Genomic DNA, 21,429 nt, shown 5'->3' with positions numbered 1-21,429 from the left:
TTTCTTCCTTTCTCAATTCCTTTTGAAGACAAATGGGGCACAACACAGTCTGGAGAGGGACAACAGGTCAGCATTCCAATGAATGCATGATTCAGTTGAATTTACACAACAGCAGAAAAAGGTTTGACAAACCTAAAAAAAGACTCACCATTGGCACCATTATTCGATGTTTGATCTCCAAACCAAAATTCAAATCGCTTCTGTTTGGCCATTTGCTTCATCCGTTTGTTTTTGAGCTCCTCCTTTTTTGTAATTTTGAATAACTTGCTTCTCTTAATGTGAACCTTCTCAAAACAAACAAAGCTTGCTTTTCTTTCAAACCTAGTAGAAAGTAACTCTTTCATCCTGTCAATGAGATCATAATATGATTGCTGTTGTGCCGGAGTTGGAGAAGTGACTGTGACATTGAGAGCAGGACAAGTCAGCAAGGGAGGTTCCTGTACTTGTTGATTCTTATCATTGAATGTGATAAGGTATGCATTGACCCATCTCTCATTTGGTTCCTCACCCACTACAAACGATGCTTGAATAATGGTCTCACCAAATTTCTTGCCACTATCAAATCCCATCGTATCCATTATTGCAGCACAGGCGGCATCCGTGATCTTTTCATCTGTGCCCTTACTAACAAAATGATAGGCACGGAATGAGTTGATTCCAAACAAATCAATCAAATCGGAAAAAGATTTGGAATCTCCCATGGCCAACTTGGAAAATGGATCAAACACCATGGTTTCAGGCTTACTACAATTATCTTCCTTCACTAGTTGAATATATTGAATATATCTGAGGGACTGAAAGTATTGTTGGATTTTCATGAAAATAGTATGGTTGCCTTCCTGAGTGTTGCGATTCTCATTCACAATGGCCTGAATGGGTGTCATGCTCTTGTTAGAGTCCAACAAATTTGCAACATGAATCCAAACATCATTGTCCATAATAATTTCTCTAAACTCCTTGTTCACGTGAGAGAGTATTGGAATCACATCCAATCGATCAATGGCATATTGGACAATATGAATTAGAATTTCCTTTGGTAAAATTAGAATTTTCATGATGATGTCTTTTATCAATATTGTTTCTAAATATAAATCCGAGAATTTTGTTACTGATGATGAAAGCGGTTGTGAGGTCAAATCTAATACTATTTACAAAAAACCCGAGAAAGAAGAACTCCGCTAATAATAACGATGAATGTTAAACTCCGAGAGTGATGATGATGATATCCAATTCACGCTCTGGTATTTCAAAACGAGAGAAGAAATCGTGGGTGCGTTTTTAAAGCTGATTTTTTTCAGTTGTTTGGTTCTAAAAATATTTTCGTTTTGTTCAAATTTCAATACATTGCGCTAAATTTGAATGGAAGAGAAAAGTTCAAAGTGGAAGATTAAATCTTTCAGATTCAATTTTGGGATTTTTGATTGAAAAAGATGTCCACTAAGGTTCCAAAAAAAAATAATTTTTAATAATATTATTGGGCACTGACACTCTAATGACAATTGACATCAAATCTCCAAACAGTCATCTTTCAAAATCGCCATGATCAAGTTTTACTTTTTCCTTCTTCTTTTCGTGCTCTTCTCCTTTCATCAATTCCTCACAGTGAAGGCTCAAAACAATTCACTTCCAACAACTTTTGAAAATTGTTACGCATTTCGATCCAAATCCTCATCTGACATTTACAAAGTTGAATGGACATTGGATGAACTAAATGATCGATTGAGTGTAAAATTTACTCTTCCAAGTGCTCCAGGTTACGGAGCGGTCGGATTTAAAAATCCAAATCAAGGATTTGGAATGTCAGGAAGTACCGTTTTGCTTGGTTATGGAAATGGAATTGTCAATGAGGTTGGTGTTGAATTTAATTGTTTTTTTTCTTACGAGTGAAATGTTGATGGGATGTGAAATTTTGTAATGTCCATTGGATGGAATGCACTTGAATATGAATAATAATTGATTCTCTTTTGAAATGTCACATGTCCAATGGCTACACTCCATTGTCCACATTTTCAACTCCATTCTGCAGTACTTTGCCAGTGGCAATACTCAACCAAACAAACTCACCAACAACCAATTCATTGTTGCCTCTTCTTCCACCATTGGAAATGTCACCACCTTAACCTATGTAAGAACTCTCTCACGTCCCAATGGAGCTCCAAACACTTATTTTGCGTTTACCAAGAATAACAGTGTCACTCTTTTATTTGCAAGCTCTTTGAAAGTACCTGCCAGTCCAACGAGTTTTCTACAACATTACAGAGCTGATTTGTATTCGGGAGGACTTGATTTTTATATGAAGAATGTGAATACTTGTATTCCTATTACTTCGGGAGTAACAATGAGAATGGATGGATGGGATGGATTAAGAATGAATGGATTGCATTCTATGGTGATGTTGTGTTTGACAATATTTTCTATTATGGTGTGGTAACAGAAAATGAAAGAATTTCTTTACCCAAATAAACTTTTGGTGAGTTGCATTCACTTCCACTCGCTGTCATCCGACATTTTGTGCAATTTTTATGAATCCATCAACAACATGTTTCACATTATAAGGTCGTGTGAAAAATTTGAATTGAATCATTTGACTTTAATAATAGCACTGTAACCAAACACAATCTTTTTAACTACCACCGATAACCATACATGATCGTCATCATCATCACCACCAACAAGCAACAGTACCATCCACCATACACAATTCCAACTCGAGAGGCCATTGAAGAACGTTCACCATTCAGCGTCGAATCACCACTATAAGCATTGGTTTGCACCGATGAAGCATATTGCTTAATAAATGTATCCAAATAATGGGTGGTATTGGTGTAAACTCCTCGATTGGATTCATAACCAGCTCCACAACCAGCAGGTCCAAAAGAAACCACACCAATTACAACAAAATCTTTTGTTGAGGAAAGAGATCTAAATAAGGGACCACCCGAATCGCCAGAACCTGTGTTGGTTGGTTTGTTTTGAAATTTTTGTCAAAATTTGAGTATTGAATCCAAAACATTAACAAATTAGTTGAAAAAAGAATATTCAAAATCCAAAAGAAACGTTGAAACAGTTGCATCATCAAATTTTTGTTCAAATGTTTGTTCCAAATATTTCCAATTCATAATTTCACACGAATCATATGTTTCTCAACTCCAAGTTCACTCAAACAATTCGACAAACACTTACATGAATCATGTCCAGCTCCATCTCCAGCACAAATCTGATTGGGTGACGTTGCTCCCTGACCACAAGTGGCATCAGTCACGACAGGTACATTCACTTTTCTCAAATTGGTCTGAACTGTATTCGTACTATCGATATATCCCCAACCAGCGACAGTGACAGCTAAATTCTTTGTGGTTGGAACAGAACCACTTTCAATATAGGCCAAACGAGTCGTAGTTCCATCAATTTGTAAATTTCGATCCAATATGATAATGGCAATGTCATGCATGAGTGTTTGTTTGTTGTAATTGGGATGAATTTGAATGGATTGAGCAATTCCGTAATTGCATTTTGAAAGGTCTTGACAGTAATTGTTGCTTCTTCCAGCGACGACTTGAACAGTAGAGGGAGAGAGTGGATTTCCATTACCGTCGAAAAAGCAGTGAGCTATTATTGGCCATTCGTTGATTGTTCGCAGTTTTACAAATTTGGAAATGACCATTTCCGATTAGGAATCATCATCATTGCATTGGATTGAATCCAAGAGAATTTTCATCATCATCATGACCTACATACCTGCCGACAAGATAACATTCGGAGCAATGATAGAACCTCCACAAAAATGTGTGGTGGATGTTGCTGTCGCATCCACCATTTGAAAAGAAACCAAAAACGGAAATTCATTTTCGCTTGCCAATGTTCCACCTGCAATGTGTAAATTTCTCTTCGAGTTGGAATTAAAGCGTAATCTCAATGGTTGGCAAGTCACAGCTGTCAGAAGGAAACACAACAGCGTCATTGAAAAAAGAGCGACTACTTTCAACTTGGTCATCTTGTGAGAGATCACTCGGTGTGTGTGCGCGACGTTTTTTTGTTTTGGAGAGATCGATGGACAATGAATATTCAGATAATCAGTAGTCATCGTTCGTCGACGAATTAGAACTCGTGTCCCGTTCTGTTCACGACAGCTGTTTTCTGTTGACGAATATTGTGCAACCATGCTTCAAATTCGGTGGCCTTTTTGCTTTTGTAGCGCGTCAAAGGATGACAGCTGGACGAGTGCAATTATAAAGATAACGTTATATTTATTGTTCAACATGTTTGATAGTGTACATATCGGAATAATCAATGCATTGAGAGTCATGTCTCACAATTTCACACTAACAGTGAAAATACAATCATAATGGTGAGTAAGAAGACTCCACAATATTGACTGTGGACATTCGATGGAGCCATTGAAACTTTGGTTCCTTTTGAACTTGTTGGTTTGGTGGAAGTATTTGAAACTGGAGAGGATGAATTATTGTTGGGAGAAGAGGATTGGGGTTTGGGAGAAGAGACTACTGGTGTGACAGATGAATAGGAACTGATTTTTACCGAAGGAACATATTGTTTGATGAAAGAGGAAAGGAAATAGGTTGTATTGGTGTAAACACCTCGATTGGTGGAGAAACCAGCGCCACAACCATCAGGACCATAGCTCACAACTCCAAAAACCACATAATCGTTTGTGGAAGAGGTTAACGAACGGAAAAGAGGTCCTCCTGAATCTCCTGGGCCTTTGTTGAATAAATTAATAAATCATGATAAGCCACAAGATATGCATGAAGAGTAGTATCATTTCACAAGAGGTAATTAACAATAGAACCATTCCAGAAAAACAATGAGATCAGAGAAAAAACACTGAAACGACCATATCCTATTACTTACAAGCATCATGTCCAGCTCCATCTCCAGCACATACTTGCATGGGTGAGTTCATTCCCAAATACAGTGGTGATCCATTACAAATACTTGCAGGTACCACAGGAACTGTCACTTTCATCAAATTTGTTTGAACCGTATTTGTAGAGTCCACATATCCCCATCCAGCAACAGTGGCAGCAAAATTTGTTGTCAGAGGAATTGAACCACCTTCAACATAGGCCAATCTCGTGGTGGTTCCATCAATATTTAAATTTCCATTGAGTTGGATGAGAGCAATATCATTTTCTAAGGTATTGGTATTGTAATTTGGATGTGGAATGATGGTGAGTGCATTCTTGTAATTACAACTTGCTAGATTAGTGCAAGAACTACTGCTGCTTCCAGCAAAGACTCTCACAGTGGAAGGCGAAAGGATATTCCCATTGTTGTCGTACACACAGTGAGCTATGGACATATTCGGAAATATGGATGACAATCAGGGTTATCCAGTGCGATATCAGACATTTATGATCGTTTGGTTAAATTCAAAATGATCATACGATCCTTACCTGCAGTCAAAATAAAGTTCGCTGCAATCACTGATCCACCACAGAAATGCGACGACGAGGTACTCGACAAGACTTGCTGAATGGAAGCCATGAAGGGAAATTCATGAGAGGAGGCAAGACTTCCTCCCGCAATGGAAATACTTCTGGGCGAGTTGGAGGAGGATGGACTTGAAGCGATGGAGGCCGCTTGTTGTCTCTTTCGTTGGGGAACTCGTTCCATAGTTGGGTGGGAAGAAGAGAGAGATAGAGAAGGTTGAGCTTGAATACAACCACCACCAACATCGTGAAGATGATGATGAATAATACAGAAGAGCATCATCGACATGAGAAGTGAACCAAACAGGAGGAAAGAGATGGGAGAGGGCCTGCCACGACGACAACGAGATGTGTGTGGTGGTGGTGGTTGGTGGAATGATTTCGCCAAATCGAACATTTTTTTTGGAAATGATTTTCGAAATCTACACCCAACAACTGCCAAAAACTGACTCCAAATTGGGAATGGATAACTTATTAATCCACCATGCCATCGCGATCGACGAAAAAAAGTCTTGGGCCATAGAGAAAAGGCACAATGAATTGAATCGCTCGACAGATCTGTGAATAATAAAGGAGTCAACGCACTGCATTGAAAGAATTGCAAATAAATGTGAGTTTGCACTCGTCGTCATGTGATCATTTCTGAAAAGAGTCACAAAGATGTTTAATTGAAATCCAGTTTGGTCTTGCGAAACCCCAAATAATGCTCCAAAAGGACTTCTATGTACCCTCCTCATTGATCATGAGCTGGAACAACTCAGTAGCACTGGAAATGGTTGGGGAAAGAGTAATTTAGTGTCGCTACGAGTCGATTGTGGTTTCATATGAATTACTGTTTTAATAAATTAATTGAACGAAAAAGTCACATCATTTAAACAAGCATCTTACTCATGTAAGGTCCATCCAGTTCATAACCCAGTTTTCTATAATAATGTCTTGTACCAACTCCACTGATGACAACAATCTTTTGTGAGCCATGTTCTTCACGAGCAATTCGTTCTGCTTCTTCCATGAGAAGTGTACCATAACCCTTATGTTGGAATTTGGTTGGATCTCTGGCACGAACTGGCACGACAGAACCATAGACGTGCAATTCTCTTACAATACTTGTTTGTTGGAGGTTTTCATTCTTCAGTTCCTTACGGAAGGTGGTATCCGTTTGTGTGCACTTTCTCAAACGTAAAAGTCCAATCAAAATATCTTGAGCAGCGTCTTCATAGGCAAGGAATGTTTCCCAACCATCTTGGGCGCAATAATCTCTTCGAATAAGTTCAACCTCATCAGGAATGACCTTAGTATGGATGGATTGAATACCGACTTCTCTTGTTCTGACATCACGACATTTTAATCCCAAATCTTTCATTCTTGCCAAAGCCAATTCTCTCAAGTTACCCTTTTCAACACCACTTGTGACAAGTGGCATTGGAATATCACGTTGAATTCTGTACACTCTGGTCCAAGGTGGAACGAGTGACAAAATCTTTGCAACTAAATCCACAAGGGAGTCTGGTGAATAATTCTTATATTGTCCAGTCTTCCACAATTCATATAAACCAGTACCTCTGATGACAAGAGTTGGATAAAGTTTGAGACCGTCTGTTCTAAACGCTGGATTTTCAAAATACTCAATAAATCCGAGAATATCTCTTTCCATATCCGAGTTTGGTAAATCAGGCATCATGTGGGCCACAATTTTATAGCCTTGATCCTTTGCAAGTGTGAAGCAACGCTTGACTGCAGCAACAGTGTGACCACGGTTTGTATCACGTGCAATATCTTCATAAATTGATTGAACTCCAATTTCCAATCTTGTGCAACCATATTCCAACATGTTAGAAATGTGTGGCTTTAAACAATAGTCAGGTCGTGTTTCAATCGTAATACCAATACACTTTTGTTTGCTTTGTTCACTGTATCGGATTGCTTCCTCCACGCTCGAACTTGTATGGCCCGAGAGAGCATCATGCAAATTTCTAATAAATTCATCACGATATTCCTTATCCAAACTCATAAAAGTACCACCCATGATAATAAATTCCACTTTATCACAATCGTGTCCGAGTCTCTTCAATTGATCGATACGATTTCTTGTTTGAAGATATGGATTATAACGAGCTCGAATAGCTCTCATACTTGTTGGTTCGTAGCCTGTATATGACTGAGTACTGTATTCAAAATCACTATCGGGACCTCCTGGACAATATAAACAAACGTTACCGGTCATGGCAATGTGAGGACATCGATGAGGCTTGCACATCACTGCTACCACAGCAATACCACTCGCAGTACGAATTGGTTTTGCCTTCAAAAGAGGCAATAACTTGGCTTTATGCTCCTCCGGAATGGCTGCAATAATTTCAACCAATTTTGGTCCGGTTTTGATTTTATATTTTCGGGAAATCTTGGCTCTCACTTTGGACATGACTACGGTTTCATTGTTTTCATAGGCCTTTAAAAGCTCTTTCACAATCTCACTGGATGCTCTCACTTTGGCTTCGGCTGGAGAGAGGCCTTCAATCACACTTGCGTTGGATGATGAAGCGCTCGATTTCTTGCTTGACATTTTTTTTGAATGTTTTTTTTGTGGTGTTGATGAGAATCCATTGGATGGATTTTTGAAAGTGAATAACCAGTCTCTGTGTGTGTTTATTACGTTCAACTGAAATGAAGAAGAAACTGCACATTTCAAAAACAACAACGACATTTAAAGGTCGTACAGTTTGGAGTATTTGTTTTTGAGGTAGTTGATAAAGATTTCTGGATTCAATTTTTGTCCTGTAGCTTCCTCGAGCAAACGATTCGAGTTCAAAGTCACACTACCTCTTGCATGAATGTTTTCATTCAACCATTTCTTGAGATGAGGATAATTATTTTCTTGGATATGTTTCTCAAAATCAGGAATGGCTGAAGCAATTTGAGCAGACGCAGCAGCACCCAACAAGTAGGTGGGGAAATAAAAGAATGCACCTGATGACCAGTGTACATCTTGCAATGCTCCCTTGGCATCGCTTGGAACATCCAATCCAAGGTATTCCTTAAATTTCTGATTCCAAGCTTTTGGTACGTCCTCAACCTTAAGAGAGCCGTCAAAGAGGGCCTTCTCAATCTCGAATCTCAGAATGACATGCATTGGATAGGTCAACTCGTCACTCTCAATTCTGATAAAGTTATTCAATGTAACAACATTTGCGGCTCTATAGACATCCTCGATAGAATTGTTCTTCTCCTTGAGGTATGGGAACATTTCTTCTGCAACTGGATACCACTTCTTCCAGAATGGTAGTGATAATCCTACATGACGCTCCCAAAATAGGGATTGTGATTCGTGGATCGTTGTTCCCAATGCAGATTGTACAGGTTGATAAGCATAGGATCTATTCAAGCCACCTTCATAGAGAGAGTGTCCAGTTTCGTGAATGACTCCTGCCAATCCATTGACAAATTCTTTAGTATCGTATCTATTGTTGTTTCGTTATGATTAATAACATTTCAAAATTAATTGTCAATATTAAATAGATAAGAAAATTAATAAGAATTAAAATTAAAAAGAAAATTAAAATTAAATCATTCGTAACGGTCACAAAAAATTTGTCATCCACACTTACCTTGTGGTAATTCTCAAATCATCGGTAGAGAAGGAAGTGGAGAATGGGTGTACGGAAACATCCAATCGACCTCCTTCAAAGTTGAATCCAATATCCTTAGCCACAAGTTTTGCCAACTCTGCTTGCTTATCAACCGGAAAGGTACCCTCGTTGGTAGATTGTAGTTTTGAAAGCAAGGCTTCATCACCATACTTTTCAGGTTGCTCTTGTACCCTCTTGCGAATGGATTGAATCAAAGGAACTAACTCTTTCTTGATGTAGCTAAAGACATGGTCAACCTCCTCGCAAGTCATGCCCGGATCGTACTCGTCCAACAAAGTATCACACACATTCTTTGAAGGATTAATCAAGAGGCTCATCTCACGTCTAATATCAATCCATTCTTGCATAACACCTGCAAACTCGGACCAATTACTGCTCTTTCTTGCCTTCACCCAAGTATGATAGCCTCTTGAGGACAATTCACTGGCTCTCTCGACCAACTCTTTCGGAATCTTGGTATTTCGTTGATACTCCTTGTGAATGAGAATAATATTGGAAATTTCATATTCATTGAAGGCAGATTCTGAACAAGATTTGACTCGGACAGAGGAGATGTCTTTTGGATCATGGAGCTCGACCAGCTGAGAAAGGTATTGTTCAATCAATGGATTGGTTTGCAAATCGTGAGTCAACGAAGCAACAACAGTTTTGTGTTGTCCTCTGCTATCAGCACCATTATTGGGCATCATGACAAGCTCGTCCCACTCCAACAAGGCATTCACAGATTGTAAGACTTTATACTTTTTGACATGATCGACGAGATGAGTGTAAACAGTGCGAAGTGATGAAGCCATTTTTTTTGTGTAATCCAAATGTTATGCATGAATCATCTGATGGCTCGATATTCTGTATTTTGTGTTTGTAATGTCCTTGTGAAACTCTATCACCAACTTAAGAAGGAATGGATAGCTCTGGATATGATATCTTGTAGCTATTTTGAAACGATGATTCAGACAGAAAGTGCTGATGGTATGTTTTTCATCTCGCTTGCATGATTTGTTGAGGAGGAGAGATTGTCGGATTTGTTCATCATTGATCACTGTTGACGGTTGGTGGTGATGTGAGAGGACAGGAATGTTAATTTGCCTTTTGATGAAAGAATCACTTGTCATTTCGCTCATGATCATAAAAAAATACAATCTCCTAATAGCCTAGCTCTCTCACAGCTGCGAACGTGTAAATAGAGTCAACATGCTGTCACATTTGCCCAATATTTCTGTATCCTTACAAAATCACAATTCTACATCATCCACACGAATCGGAAGTACAGAATCACCCAAGTCTTCATCATCACCTCATCATCCTTCTTCGTCCCATGAGGTTCTCCCAACGACGACGACTACGACTACGACGACAACATCACTTTCCTCTCCAATATTATCAACAACAAGACTTCCTTCTCCAACCACCCTCTCACCACAATTATGCTCGTCGACCATTTCACAAGAATTGAAAATTGGTTCATCGTCATCAACGTCATCATCGCCTTCTGATTCATCTCCTAAATTATATTTACAAAATGTCAAGTCTTTGAATGTGCATAATGATGACGACGATGAGGAAGAATCCTCCTGGAATATTCACATCCGAGGATTTTTACATCATTATCTTCCACACCGACCTTGTCATCGTCGTAGTAGCAGTTGTCATGACAACACATGTTCAACCACACACCACCACCAACATCATGAATATAATTATACCACAGAACTAGCAACAATTAAGGGAATGGATCAATCCATATTTCCTGTTTCGAGTATAAGACGAGTATTTGCTTTTGAGGAATGTATAGTCTTGTTGGATGAAAATGATCGAATTTGTATTTTTGGAAATTTAGACAAACGGTTGGAATTTAATAGTGAGAAATCAATCTTGCCATCCCCAATAACGACAACAACAACAACAAATCCATCATGTAGAAGGCATACTGAAAAGCCATCTTCAGCTGTCACATCCTCCTCGTTTACATCTGCATCAACCAATCCAAACAATCCACTGGAGCAACAGCAACAACAACAACAACAACAAATTTCAAAAAGAAAGAAAATGATTTCAATTTTTAATAAGAAAACCTCAATGGTGACGACTGATTCAATAGAAACTTCTCCTTCCACAACTTCAACTCCTTTCACTTCGAGATTTAAGCCCTCTCATGCAGGGTCTTTGTTTGTATCTATGAGAGATGATTTCATTGATCCGAGACCTATGGCAAGAAGTAGTGGTCTTCCTTTTCAAATTCTCAAAAAATTTTCTCTTGGAAACACGAGTTCACAAATCTCTTGCATTTTGCTTAAATATAATTCACTCACGGAAACGATTCATGACTTTGTACTAGGATCCAAGAAACATTTTTTCATATTGACCGAAAATGGGAGAGTTTATGGTATGGGTAAGTGAAAGGTATTGACAATATATATATTGGAAGAATGTCTTCAATATTCACATGTTTTTCCATATTAAATGAACTGATTGTAGGTGAAAACGAGGACGGTAGACTTGGATTCGATGAACATATTGAATTTGTGGAAAGTAACCTCATGATAGTGAATTTCTATGGTCACAAAATTCGGAAAATTGTTGCCAATGAATGTCACACCTTCTTTTTGACATATGATGGTGGAGTTTTTGCGTGTGGTAAAAATTTAGGATTTAATGGCATGTATCTGGATTTACCAACAGCGAATGTTTTTACACCACTTCGATTAACACTACCTTCGATACATGTTGAAAGTATGGCCGGATTTGGTGAATCATTATTACTTCTCACTCGAGAAGAAAATGCTTTATTTGCTTATGGATTGAATATTGGAGGAATGTTGGCAACAGGAAATAATTTGTCAATCATTGGTTGCCCAACACGAGCCTCATACTTTTTTCAATATAATGAAATTATTGAAGATGTATTTGTAGTGAATGGAAATAGTGTATTTGTAACTGAGTCGAATAAGATTTACGTGTGTGGAAAGAGTGTGAACACGGAAAAACCACTTTGTATATTTGATATTGGATCACTTGAAGAATTGGAACAATTCTCTATTCGAAAAGTGGTCGATGGAGATGGTTATGGCAATATTTTATTATTTCTAACCAATGGACTTGATTTATACAGCTATTACTATGAAACATCCACAGAAAGACATATTTTTGAAAAGGTTTATTTCAATGTCACAGACATTGCTAGTTATGGAAGAAATATTGTTTTCATCAGCAGTACGTTATGAGAGTTCGCATTGAAAATTTATTCAACATATTCAATGGTAATACTAATTTTTTCAAAATGATTTACAGATACATTCTCGCTCACCTATTGTGATCTAACTGTCAACATAAACAGAGAAGCCATGACCTTAATGAAAATATTCAGTGCGGATGCTCTTTCTGACAACAAAATCATTGAATGGACCATTCACGAAAATGATCTCTTTGACAATGAAAAAGATGCAGAGCGACCTTTGAAATTAATCGCCAAATTTTGTAATCAATTCCAAATCAACAGAAAAAAGAAGCATCCAAGAAGATACGTTTCCTTTACAGATTCAATTGATTATTTGGATCAATTTATTGATACAAAAAAGAATGACAATGCCAATCCCACTCAAAAGAATATTTGGCACAAAATTGCTCTCTCTTTCAATGAGTCTGAAAGTGCGATTCTGAGATATCTCATTGAACAATTGAAGTTGGAACTTCTTCTCGAAATTTTAGATGTACCATTTTACTTGAGACAAGTTGAGCGTGATCGTGACATGCTTTCCTTCATCAAGAAAAAAAAAAAGTATTCGCTGATCGCTGATACATACTTTGATTATCACAAAGAAAAAGGAAATGACCATCAATGGGATAAATTATTCTTTGAGCAGCATGAAGAGGACATTCTAAAATTATTAATTATTACTTTTGAGTACAAGATTCAAACACTATCAAGTGCCATTTTCAACTATCTAAGATGGAAACTTCAAGCCAATAGTCACTCCTCTCCAATTTCCAAAATTGAGAAATTAGAATACGCTTCAACATTTAATGGTTTACAAAATAATTTCAATCAATGGTTTTCATTGCAACGCAAGAAGAATATTGTTTTCAAAAAGAAGAAAACGAAACCCATGGATCACTTTTTGGCCACTGTATTGATGTTAATATGTCAAAAATTAATAGATGCTCTTCCACCTCTCTCTGTGAAACACACTGGAAAAACCTATCGAAATTTCCTCTCCCTGAATATGGATCTATCTCCCATTCAAGTAGCAGAATCACTTTCAAAAATTAAGCGACTCAAAGAAGATATTACTGAACATTTAACCAAGAAAGGACTCGTTCAAAAAGTACCAAAAAAAAGACGTGAAGAATTTCAAGAGATTATAATTGAATATTGTAAGGGAATTCGTTTCAACGACCTTTTCAACAGTTTATGTGAACAGTCACATGCCATTCATTTTCTCATTCGATACTGTATTTGTAATTGCTTTACCGAAAAACAAAAATGGATTATTGATGAAAACAAGACCACTTCTCACATTGCAAATCGAAGAGCAAAAATTCATTTACCGAAAGGAGAACATCTGTTACTTCGTTCCTATCATTCTCATGCGTCAAGTAGTGATACTTTGACCACAAGCGCAGCCACTCATTTAATGACTCTTGGATTCATGTTGGATAATATTAAGGAAGAATATCAGGATCATGAGGAAACGATTGGCAGTTTTAGTAGTAGTAGTGGTCATCATCATCATTTGAGAAGAGAATTTTCACAAGTAGAAGAAGAAGACTTTTATGGATTTATCGATGAATTTTCTTCTGAATCTCACTCTATGAATCATCAACAAGAGGAACATTTAAAAGTTCAAACGATGGATGAACAACACATGAAGATTTTAAAAATGTTTGAAAATCATAGTAGTAGCGGTTGTGATACAAGTACTAGCGGTAGCACTACTGCTTCGAATTCATCCACACCTCGACGATTGTTTGGTCTTTCATCCACTGCTACTGCTTCTACTACTTTGACGACGATGGAAAACATTTCTTCCAATAACAACAATAATTCACACGAAGTGGTAGTAGTGACTGAACATTCTAGTAACAGTGTGAAATCGAGTGTTGGTGATCATTCTATGGAAGCTTCCAATCTTTCACCTGAATATGATCAAGCACTCGAGTACGCACAAGATTTATTCTTTATTCAAAATATGGCCATCTTTAAGGTGAGAAGAATGGCCAAAGTGAAATTTCCATCACTTTCCAATCAGGAATTATCGAAGATGTATATTGACCTCGCAACGTCTCATCTCGAAAAGAAGAATTAAATGTTTCGCAAGTGAAATAATTCATCACACAAATCTCCAACAAGTTCTGGATCTTGTTGCCATTCTTTATTTGGGTAATGTCAGAACTTTTTCTTCATAACATTCATGGTCCTCTTGTACACCACTAATGACAATCCCAATTAATTCATGAAAATACTTTCCACTTATGTAAACATGATCATGAGATAACAGATTTTAATTAAAAAAAGGCCCGAATTTTGTGATAAGTGGAATGCTGCTTTTTAATAATCACACACTTAAACCTTATCCGCATTTGGATTAAATGCTGGAATTGGTCCATCATTTTGGTTGGAATGTGAAGGAGGAACATAAATTCCACCGCCATTTGTGGTGGTTGGATAATTCTGTGTTTCCATGTTTGTTGTTGCGTTCATATTTACCACCGCATTCGATGATGGAATGGAAGGTGGTGGTTGATAATACACTCCAGTTCCACCTCCTGCTTGAACGTTGAGTGGAATTTGTGGATTTGGGTAATACATTCCATAACCAGGTTGTTGAGGTGCTTGTTGAGGTGGATAAAAAGCACCACTTGAGGCATTTCCTGGTGGAAGAACTACACCTGCCTGAATCATTGGTTGTGAAGGAGGTTGTGGTGGTTGTACATAGGTAGTGGACACGACAGGCATGGTTGTTGGTGGTGGTTGAACATAGGTGGTGGTTCCAGTGGTGCGTTCTTCCATGGCAGTTGTGGCCACAACGGTTGCAACATTTGGATTTCCCGTGGTACTTAATAGATAGAGTCTTCTTCTTCTTCTTGCACAAATGGAAAGTGTAATGGTGATGGCGAGAATTAAAATACAAGCCACTACGCCAATCACTGAACCAATAATGGTCCAAACCATGGATTCTGCTGAAGAGGGTGAAAGTGATCCTCCGCCAGAGCTATAACTAGAACTCTTTAGAGTCAACTCAAAGTAACAAGTTAAAGTGCTTTGACATTTGACATAGATATAAAGAGTACGAGAAGAATAGTCAGATCCAATATATCTTTCCGAAGTGCTACTATAATAATAGCTGTTTGAGACATATATATTAGATGATCGATAAACATAACTATATATAGAATTTGGATCGGTTGGGTATTTGGTAGAAAATGCAAGATCCACATTGAAACTAGAGTAAGAACTCCTTCTCCTAATTAGTAATTCCGCATAAGTATCGGTAGAGTACAAACAACCTGTACATTGAAACAATTTGACTTGTCCAGCCGGAATGGAATCACTCATTTCATTCACGCTCGAAACAGATTCCATGGTTTGAGTGACTGTGAAAGTGACCGTTTGACTCCAACTTGCTGAATTATAAAGAGCGTAATAATACTTAATATTGGGAACTGTAATTTCATCTTCATTGTAGGAGTAGACTTTAAAGCCAGTGAGACGTGGATTCGATCCAAGGATTGAGGTGCGATAGAGTTCGAGGTACGAATTGGAGGAATAGGAATAACCATTAACAGTGATGTTGTAGAATCCGTAGGAACAAGTTTTACTGTTGTAGGTCCATGAATAGGGTGGAATGGTGATGGAGGATTGCTGGACAGCAGCGGATGCAATGGAGGTTGTTATGAGAAGGAGCACTGTCAGGAGAAGAATGGTGTGGACAATTCTCATTTTGACATTTTCCATTTTTTTTGAGTTTGTTTTGGGCATGTTGGGATCACTGTGTTGGGTGAAGCAACTCGAACGTGTGTTTAGCTTCCAAAGCGCACTACCTCATTTGTTCACCTTCAGATTCCAAGAGGAATTCCATCCACATGTGGGTGAGATGCTAAGCATAGCCATGAGACTCTGTCTCGAGGATCTGAATCGAGGGAAATGGAACTCAAATGCTGCTTATTCTGAAGACACTCATGATCAATTTTTACCACTACCATATCTTGATGCTTATAATGTCATAAAATGTCATTAGGTAATTAAAAGGACACAATTTCATTTTCCCGCCATTGAACTTACAAATAGATTTTCAAAAAAAAATATTTCAAAAATGTCCTCCGAGAATGAAATGAACAACGACAATAGCAACACCAATCCGAATGGGGATCAGGGAGATTTAATTAACCTTGGTGTTTCATCATCGGATGGGGTTCATAATGATGAAAATTGGGTAGTCAATGAATTGGATCGAATTGAGGGTCTAGATCCGACGGATTACAAACACTTTAAGAAGAAAGGACTTGAATTAGAAGCTTATTTGCTCAAGATGATGGAACGAGAGACCAACGTCATTGAGAACGGAAAACAATTGAACAAGGAATTTTTGGAGGAAAAGAGAAAATTGAAAGAGCTTGAAAAAGTCAAACAAGAAAATTCTCAGTACATTACGGATCTCAAAAAAGATTTAATGAAGGCAGAAAATCAAACAGCGCTCATGAACGAATCAGAGGCTGTCACTCAGACCTCTGTCATTGAGCTGGAGAGGAAAATTTCGATATTAGAAGAACAAAAAAAAGATCTCATTGAGCAACAAAATGCCAAGGAGAGACCCATCATTGAAAATTTGAAAAATAACATCCGACAATTAAAACAAGGAATTAAAGAAATTGAAGAGCGGAAAAAGAAGGAAGAAGAAAAGAAACAAAAATTAGAAAATGACATTTCAGCTGTAAATCAAGATTTGGAAGAAGTGTTGAAAACCCAGGCTCGGGATTTAGAAAAAACTCTGCAACGATTGAGAGAAGAACCCGAACGAGAACGACGACAGACTGAGATTGTCAGAAAAGCAAGCAAAGCTTCCTATGAAGAAGTTAAAACTCTCTCCGAAAAATTGGAGCAACTTGAAAGAGAGGTCAACGAAATTGAGACGAAGAAAATAGATTTTGAACAAATTCACTACAACATGTTCATGCTCGAGGATAGTGCAAAAATCAATGCAACCAAGCTTCAGGAAGACATTGACAGAATGAGACAAACTCTACTTATCGAAAAAGATAAAGGAAAGGAAGAAATGTTGGAACGGGTGAGACTAAATTTATTGTTGAAGACGACCGCTGAAGAGGAAAATTCAGAAGTCAAACACAAACAATCTCTTGAAAATGAAGAAAATATATGTAGTAGAGACGCGTACAATATCCAGCTTCATCTTGAACACATCAAATCCACGATTGATAAATTAGCAAAAACAATAGAGGAGTTGACAGTCGAAAAGGCAGCTCTTCAAAATGAATTGGAGGTCACAAAAGAAAAGAAAATTGAAATTGAACGAGATGTTGACTTGTTAATTCATGAACTGCTCACAGGAGAGGCTGAATACATGTTTTTAACGGAAAAGTTGAAAAATCGAAAAACAGAAACAGATGAGCTGGAAAACAAAATTACAATCGTTGATGGACAAGAGGGAGAAATGAACAAGATCATCTCCAATTTGGAAGGGTTGCGAGAAAGGAAAGCAAGAGAAGCTGCCAAGAAAAAACGAGATTTCATGGATGCAGTGGGAGAAATTAAAATTCTGCATTTCAGCAATGGAGAACTTTTTAAGTCGCTCAATGAACTTGAGAACAAGTACATTGCTTTGCAACAATCATATTCTCTGATGGAGAGAGAGAGAAACAAATATGCCAAAGCTATTCAAGATAGTGCTCAGTCTCATGCAGAAATTAGAGAGAAAAACAAGATTCTTGAAAATGAGTTGGAGGTCCTGACAAAGCAAAATCAAACCAAATCAGAAGAGCTAAAGCAGGTAAAACGAAAAGTTGAGGACGAGGTGACAACCAAAGCAAGCATGCTGAGTGAGTTCAGTAAAAAGAGACTCCTCTACAAGCAAAAGGAAGAACAGAACCTTGAATTAATCATGGAAATTGATAAGCTCAATGCTGACATCAACTTGGCAGAAGAAATGATGATGATGCTCAAGAAAAAGTATGAAAGCGGAGTGCAAGATAGAAACTATACTGGCATTCAGCTGATAGACAGAAATGACGAGTTGTGTATCTTGTATGAAAAAGCTAATGCACAAGAGAAAATTATCAAGGAAGGTGAAATTGAAATGAGAGAGCGAGACGAGGAGATCAAAGCTCTTAAACTTGATTTGGAAGAAGAAAAGCGAAGATTAGAGGTTCTATTTAAAAAACTTCCAGAATATGAATCGTTTTTAAAGATGGAAGAAGAATTAAAGGAAGAAATTGAAAAACTAAATGCTCAGGCCTCCAAATTATCCGAAGAATTGGAAAGGCCTGAAAACTTGGAGAGATGGCGAAAGCTTCCAGGTGACATTCCCAATGAAGAAGAACTCAAAGATAAAATTCAAGAATTGGAAGAAAAGCTTAATGAAAGAAGAGAACAACTCATGGAAAAGAATCTCGTTCTGAAAGGGATAACAAAAAGTTCGGACAAACTTCGAAAATTGGCAATTAAGGGAAGAGATGAATCGTTTGATTTGGCTGTCAACTTGAATTTCATTCAAAAGAAAATTGAGCAAACGACCAACAAGATGAAAGCGACCGTGTCTGAGCTCTCCATTTATGGCACAGAAGCCATGCGACTCGAGAAGCAGAATGAAGAACTCAAGAGCATGATTGACGAAGCACGTTCAAGAATGGATCGTGGTGAACCTCCCTCAGAAGCGATTGAACAAGAATGGGCACACGAGGAAGAAGTCAAACAACGATGGAAAGAACAAATGGCAGAACGAAAACGAAGACTTGAATACGAAGCTAGTTTACCCTCCACCATTACAAGAACCACTGCTGTCAAGCGACCGAATGCCTACATTCCTGACGATGATTTGGGCATTCCAAAACCTTACTTCATGCCACCTGTATTATATTCTGCACCTTCAGCCACGATGAGACACATTCGAAAACCAAAGGCTAAGGACATTATTATTTAAGTAATTTATTGAAGAATAAACATTAACTCGTTTTTTCATAGTTATGATACATATTTGAATGAGATTGCACAAGCATTCAATAGGATCAATAATAATATTTATAATAAATAAAATCAGAAATAGTTTAACATTTGTACTCAATAATATTGTAAAAAGTCAGCGTAATAATTAAAAATATTTTCAAGAATTCCAATTACCAAAAAAATTACCAAAAATTGGCTCCATAATTTATAGAAACAAAATTGATGAACTGATTAGTTGCTCGTTTGAGGCACGTCAAAGGCATACTCAGAGTTGTAGTCTCTATTGAAAATATTTTCAACAGTTTGTCTCAAAGTGGATGCAGTGCTAGTGAAAGAAATTCCTGCAGTCGTGTAAAAGTAGTCCTTACTCCAATTCGACGTAGAAATGTAGGCTTGTTGTTCAGTGACCATATATTTGGCATGATTGACCCTAGTGAAGGGATATTTTGGAGCGTTTGGCTGATCAGGTACTTGGAAGAGTTTGGCAGAGATGGAGCCACTGCATTTTACTCCTCCAACTTTACAAATTTGAGCTCCAAATGCTAACAAGGATTGCAGAACAGTGATCTGCATTGGTTTGGTGTGATCCCACTTGCTAATTAGAAGCTTCACTTGAACATTTCTAATCACAGCTGATTTGAGAGCGTCTATTTGTGTGTCATGTCGCAAATAATAATAAAGAAGGAATGAAAAAAGTCAATATACCATGTTAACACAGCAATGGTAATGTCAATTGAATTACATACCCTCAATTTCTCCCCAATATTCAGGTGCTGATCCGTAGAGCATCAATGGTTGAAAATCCATGACTGAGATGTAAACAAATTGAGTGGCATTATTAATTACAGAAAGTAAAGCATCAATATCATTTGTTCTTAAAGGTTCATTAATAATTCTTGGACTTGCAGACATGAACACAGTGGATTCATTCTTGACAGGTTCATTCTGGAAAGGAACCAACAATCTACTAAATTGATTCACACTTGTGAAGGTATTTTCAGGCCATCCTCTAAATCCTGTAAAACTATTGTTCATGCTTGTTCCAAGAGTGTAGTAAATATCCATAATTTTTTCAATATCTTGTGTCAAACATTCACAATCAGTAACTTTAACTCCCAATTCTTTGACTTGAGCCAAAGATCTCCAATCCAAATTAGCACTACCAACATAGAAATGTTTACCATCAACAGCAATGGCTTTTGTGTGCAAAATACCACCAGAAAATGCCTTTTTCCAGTCAACTGAAACTAATTCAGCACCCATCTTTTCCAAGGCTCTTGTGTCATCATCTGGAAAATCTGCAGAGGCTATATTCTGAATAATAGTGACTTTGATTCCTTTCTTGATAGCATTTGCAATGGCAGCAAAAGTTTCATTTCCATATTGTCCACCCGATATCACAGAAGCGTCGTTCAGTAAACTTGAATAAAAGCAAACAATAGTGAGCTTTGATGTAGCTCTTCCAATAATATCAGCCCATGCATTGTGTGTAAAATCTGTGTTGGGAAGTAATTTTAAATTGAGACCCTCTGGAATGGACTCTACAACTTGATATGTACTAGTTTGAGTGTAATTTCATTGTTGTTGTCATGTAAGTAGTGAAATAGAACAATAAACGTTTGTGATGAGTATTTCATGGAGATGGTTATAACATATTAATGAAATAATTCAATCGCAAATATCATCAATAATAATAATAATTTTGACATAATAATTATTGAAATAAGAGAGTCACCGCTCCCGAACAACCAACACCTACCACGATGAATCACATTTCAAAGAATCCATTCTCTTCCCAATTCTCGAGTAACTATAAACCAATGCCGGAATGATCACACACGTAGCAACCACACAAGCCACCGTAGCACAAACTCCAGCGACTATATATGCATTATATGCCCGTAATTTCTTCCATAAAGATGATGATGAATCATCGTCATAGTGAATGACATTGGAATATCCTTCTTCTCCACCATGATGATGAGCCTCCGATGAGGACGAACCGTAGAGAGTGCTGCTGTGATTGGTCGAGCTCTCGGTAGCAGCAAGAAGGCTCTTGTTCATTTTTTTTTCCAAAAAATCTCTCAATCCAAACGACAGAAGGTGTCGTCACTTCTTCATGTACAACGAATGTTGTGGAACGCAAGAATTAATT

At 37.6% G+C, this 21,429-nt stretch overlaps 10 protein-coding genes across 10 annotated transcripts; 3 read left to right on the top strand and 7 right to left on the bottom strand.

Annotated features, from left to right (window-relative positions):
• Positions 1–101: 101 nt before the first annotated feature.
• Positions 102–1,055, bottom strand: FDP41_012828 (uncharacterized protein; the record flags this gene model as incomplete). The annotated part of the gene is made up of 1 exon (XM_044703390.1): positions 102–1,055. The coding sequence occupies one exon, from the start codon at positions 1,053–1,055 to the stop codon at positions 102–104; it is 954 nt and encodes a 317-aa protein (XP_044565753.1).
• A 484-nt stretch (positions 1,056–1,539) lies between these two features.
• FDP41_012827 (uncharacterized protein) lies at positions 1,540–2,431 on the top strand (the record flags this gene model as incomplete). The annotated part of the gene is made up of 2 exons (XM_044703389.1): positions 1,540–1,848; positions 2,027–2,431. 2 exons carry the CDS (start codon positions 1,540–1,542, stop codon positions 2,429–2,431), a joined length of 714 nt encoding a protein of 237 aa, XP_044565752.1.
• A 196-nt stretch (positions 2,432–2,627) lies between these two features.
• Positions 2,628–3,994, bottom strand: FDP41_012826 (uncharacterized protein; the record flags this gene model as incomplete). Its single annotated transcript, XM_044703388.1, has 3 exons — positions 2,628–2,953; positions 3,184–3,609; positions 3,739–3,994. 3 exons carry the CDS (start codon positions 3,992–3,994, stop codon positions 2,628–2,630), a joined length of 1,008 nt encoding a protein of 335 aa, XP_044565751.1.
• A 323-nt stretch (positions 3,995–4,317) lies between these two features.
• On the bottom strand, positions 4,318–5,850 carry FDP41_012825 (uncharacterized protein; the record flags this gene model as incomplete). The annotated part of the gene is made up of 3 exons (XM_044703387.1): positions 4,318–4,721; positions 4,873–5,313; positions 5,418–5,850. 3 exons carry the CDS (start codon positions 5,848–5,850, stop codon positions 4,318–4,320), a joined length of 1,278 nt encoding a protein of 425 aa, XP_044565750.1.
• Positions 5,851–6,324: 474 nt separating this feature from the next.
• On the bottom strand, positions 6,325–8,016 carry FDP41_012824 (uncharacterized protein; the record flags this gene model as incomplete). The annotated part of the gene is made up of 1 exon (XM_044703386.1): positions 6,325–8,016. The coding sequence occupies one exon, from the start codon at positions 8,014–8,016 to the stop codon at positions 6,325–6,327; it is 1,692 nt and encodes a 563-aa protein (XP_044565749.1).
• A 141-nt stretch (positions 8,017–8,157) lies between these two features.
• Positions 8,158–9,894, bottom strand: FDP41_012823 (uncharacterized protein; the record flags this gene model as incomplete). Its single annotated transcript, XM_044703385.1, has 2 exons — positions 8,158–8,911; positions 9,059–9,894. 2 exons carry the CDS (start codon positions 9,892–9,894, stop codon positions 8,158–8,160), a joined length of 1,590 nt encoding a protein of 529 aa, XP_044565748.1.
• A 397-nt stretch (positions 9,895–10,291) lies between these two features.
• On the top strand, positions 10,292–14,403 carry FDP41_012822 (uncharacterized protein; the record flags this gene model as incomplete). The annotated part of the gene is made up of 3 exons (XM_044703384.1): positions 10,292–11,489; positions 11,576–12,310; positions 12,389–14,403. 3 exons carry the CDS (start codon positions 10,292–10,294, stop codon positions 14,401–14,403), a joined length of 3,948 nt encoding a protein of 1,315 aa, XP_044565747.1.
• A 257-nt stretch (positions 14,404–14,660) lies between these two features.
• Positions 14,661–16,052, bottom strand: FDP41_012821 (uncharacterized protein; the record flags this gene model as incomplete). Its single annotated transcript, XM_044703383.1, has 1 exon — positions 14,661–16,052. The coding sequence occupies one exon, from the start codon at positions 16,050–16,052 to the stop codon at positions 14,661–14,663; it is 1,392 nt and encodes a 463-aa protein (XP_044565746.1).
• Positions 16,053–16,410: 358 nt separating this feature from the next.
• FDP41_012820 (uncharacterized protein) lies at positions 16,411–19,251 on the top strand (the record flags this gene model as incomplete). Its single annotated transcript, XM_044703382.1, has 1 exon — positions 16,411–19,251. The coding sequence occupies one exon, from the start codon at positions 16,411–16,413 to the stop codon at positions 19,249–19,251; it is 2,841 nt and encodes a 946-aa protein (XP_044565745.1).
• Positions 19,252–19,505: 254 nt separating this feature from the next.
• FDP41_012819 (uncharacterized protein) lies at positions 19,506–21,338 on the bottom strand (the record flags this gene model as incomplete). Its single annotated transcript, XM_044703380.1, has 3 exons — positions 19,506–19,921; positions 20,021–20,832; positions 21,034–21,338. The coding sequence occupies 3 exons, from the start codon at positions 21,336–21,338 to the stop codon at positions 19,506–19,508; spliced, it is 1,533 nt and encodes a 510-aa protein (XP_044565744.1).
• Positions 21,339–21,429: the final 91 nt, after the last annotated feature.

Source organism: Naegleria fowleri (genome assembly GCF_008403515.1).
Source record: "Naegleria fowleri strain ATCC 30894 chromosome Unknown tig16, whole genome shotgun sequence".
In the NCBI taxonomy this organism is placed as follows: Eukaryota; Heterolobosea; class Eutetramitea; order Acrasida; family Naegleriidae; genus Naegleria; species Naegleria fowleri.
The sequence above is the reverse complement of the archived record's forward strand: the minus strand, read 5'-3'. Positions and strand labels throughout refer to the sequence as shown.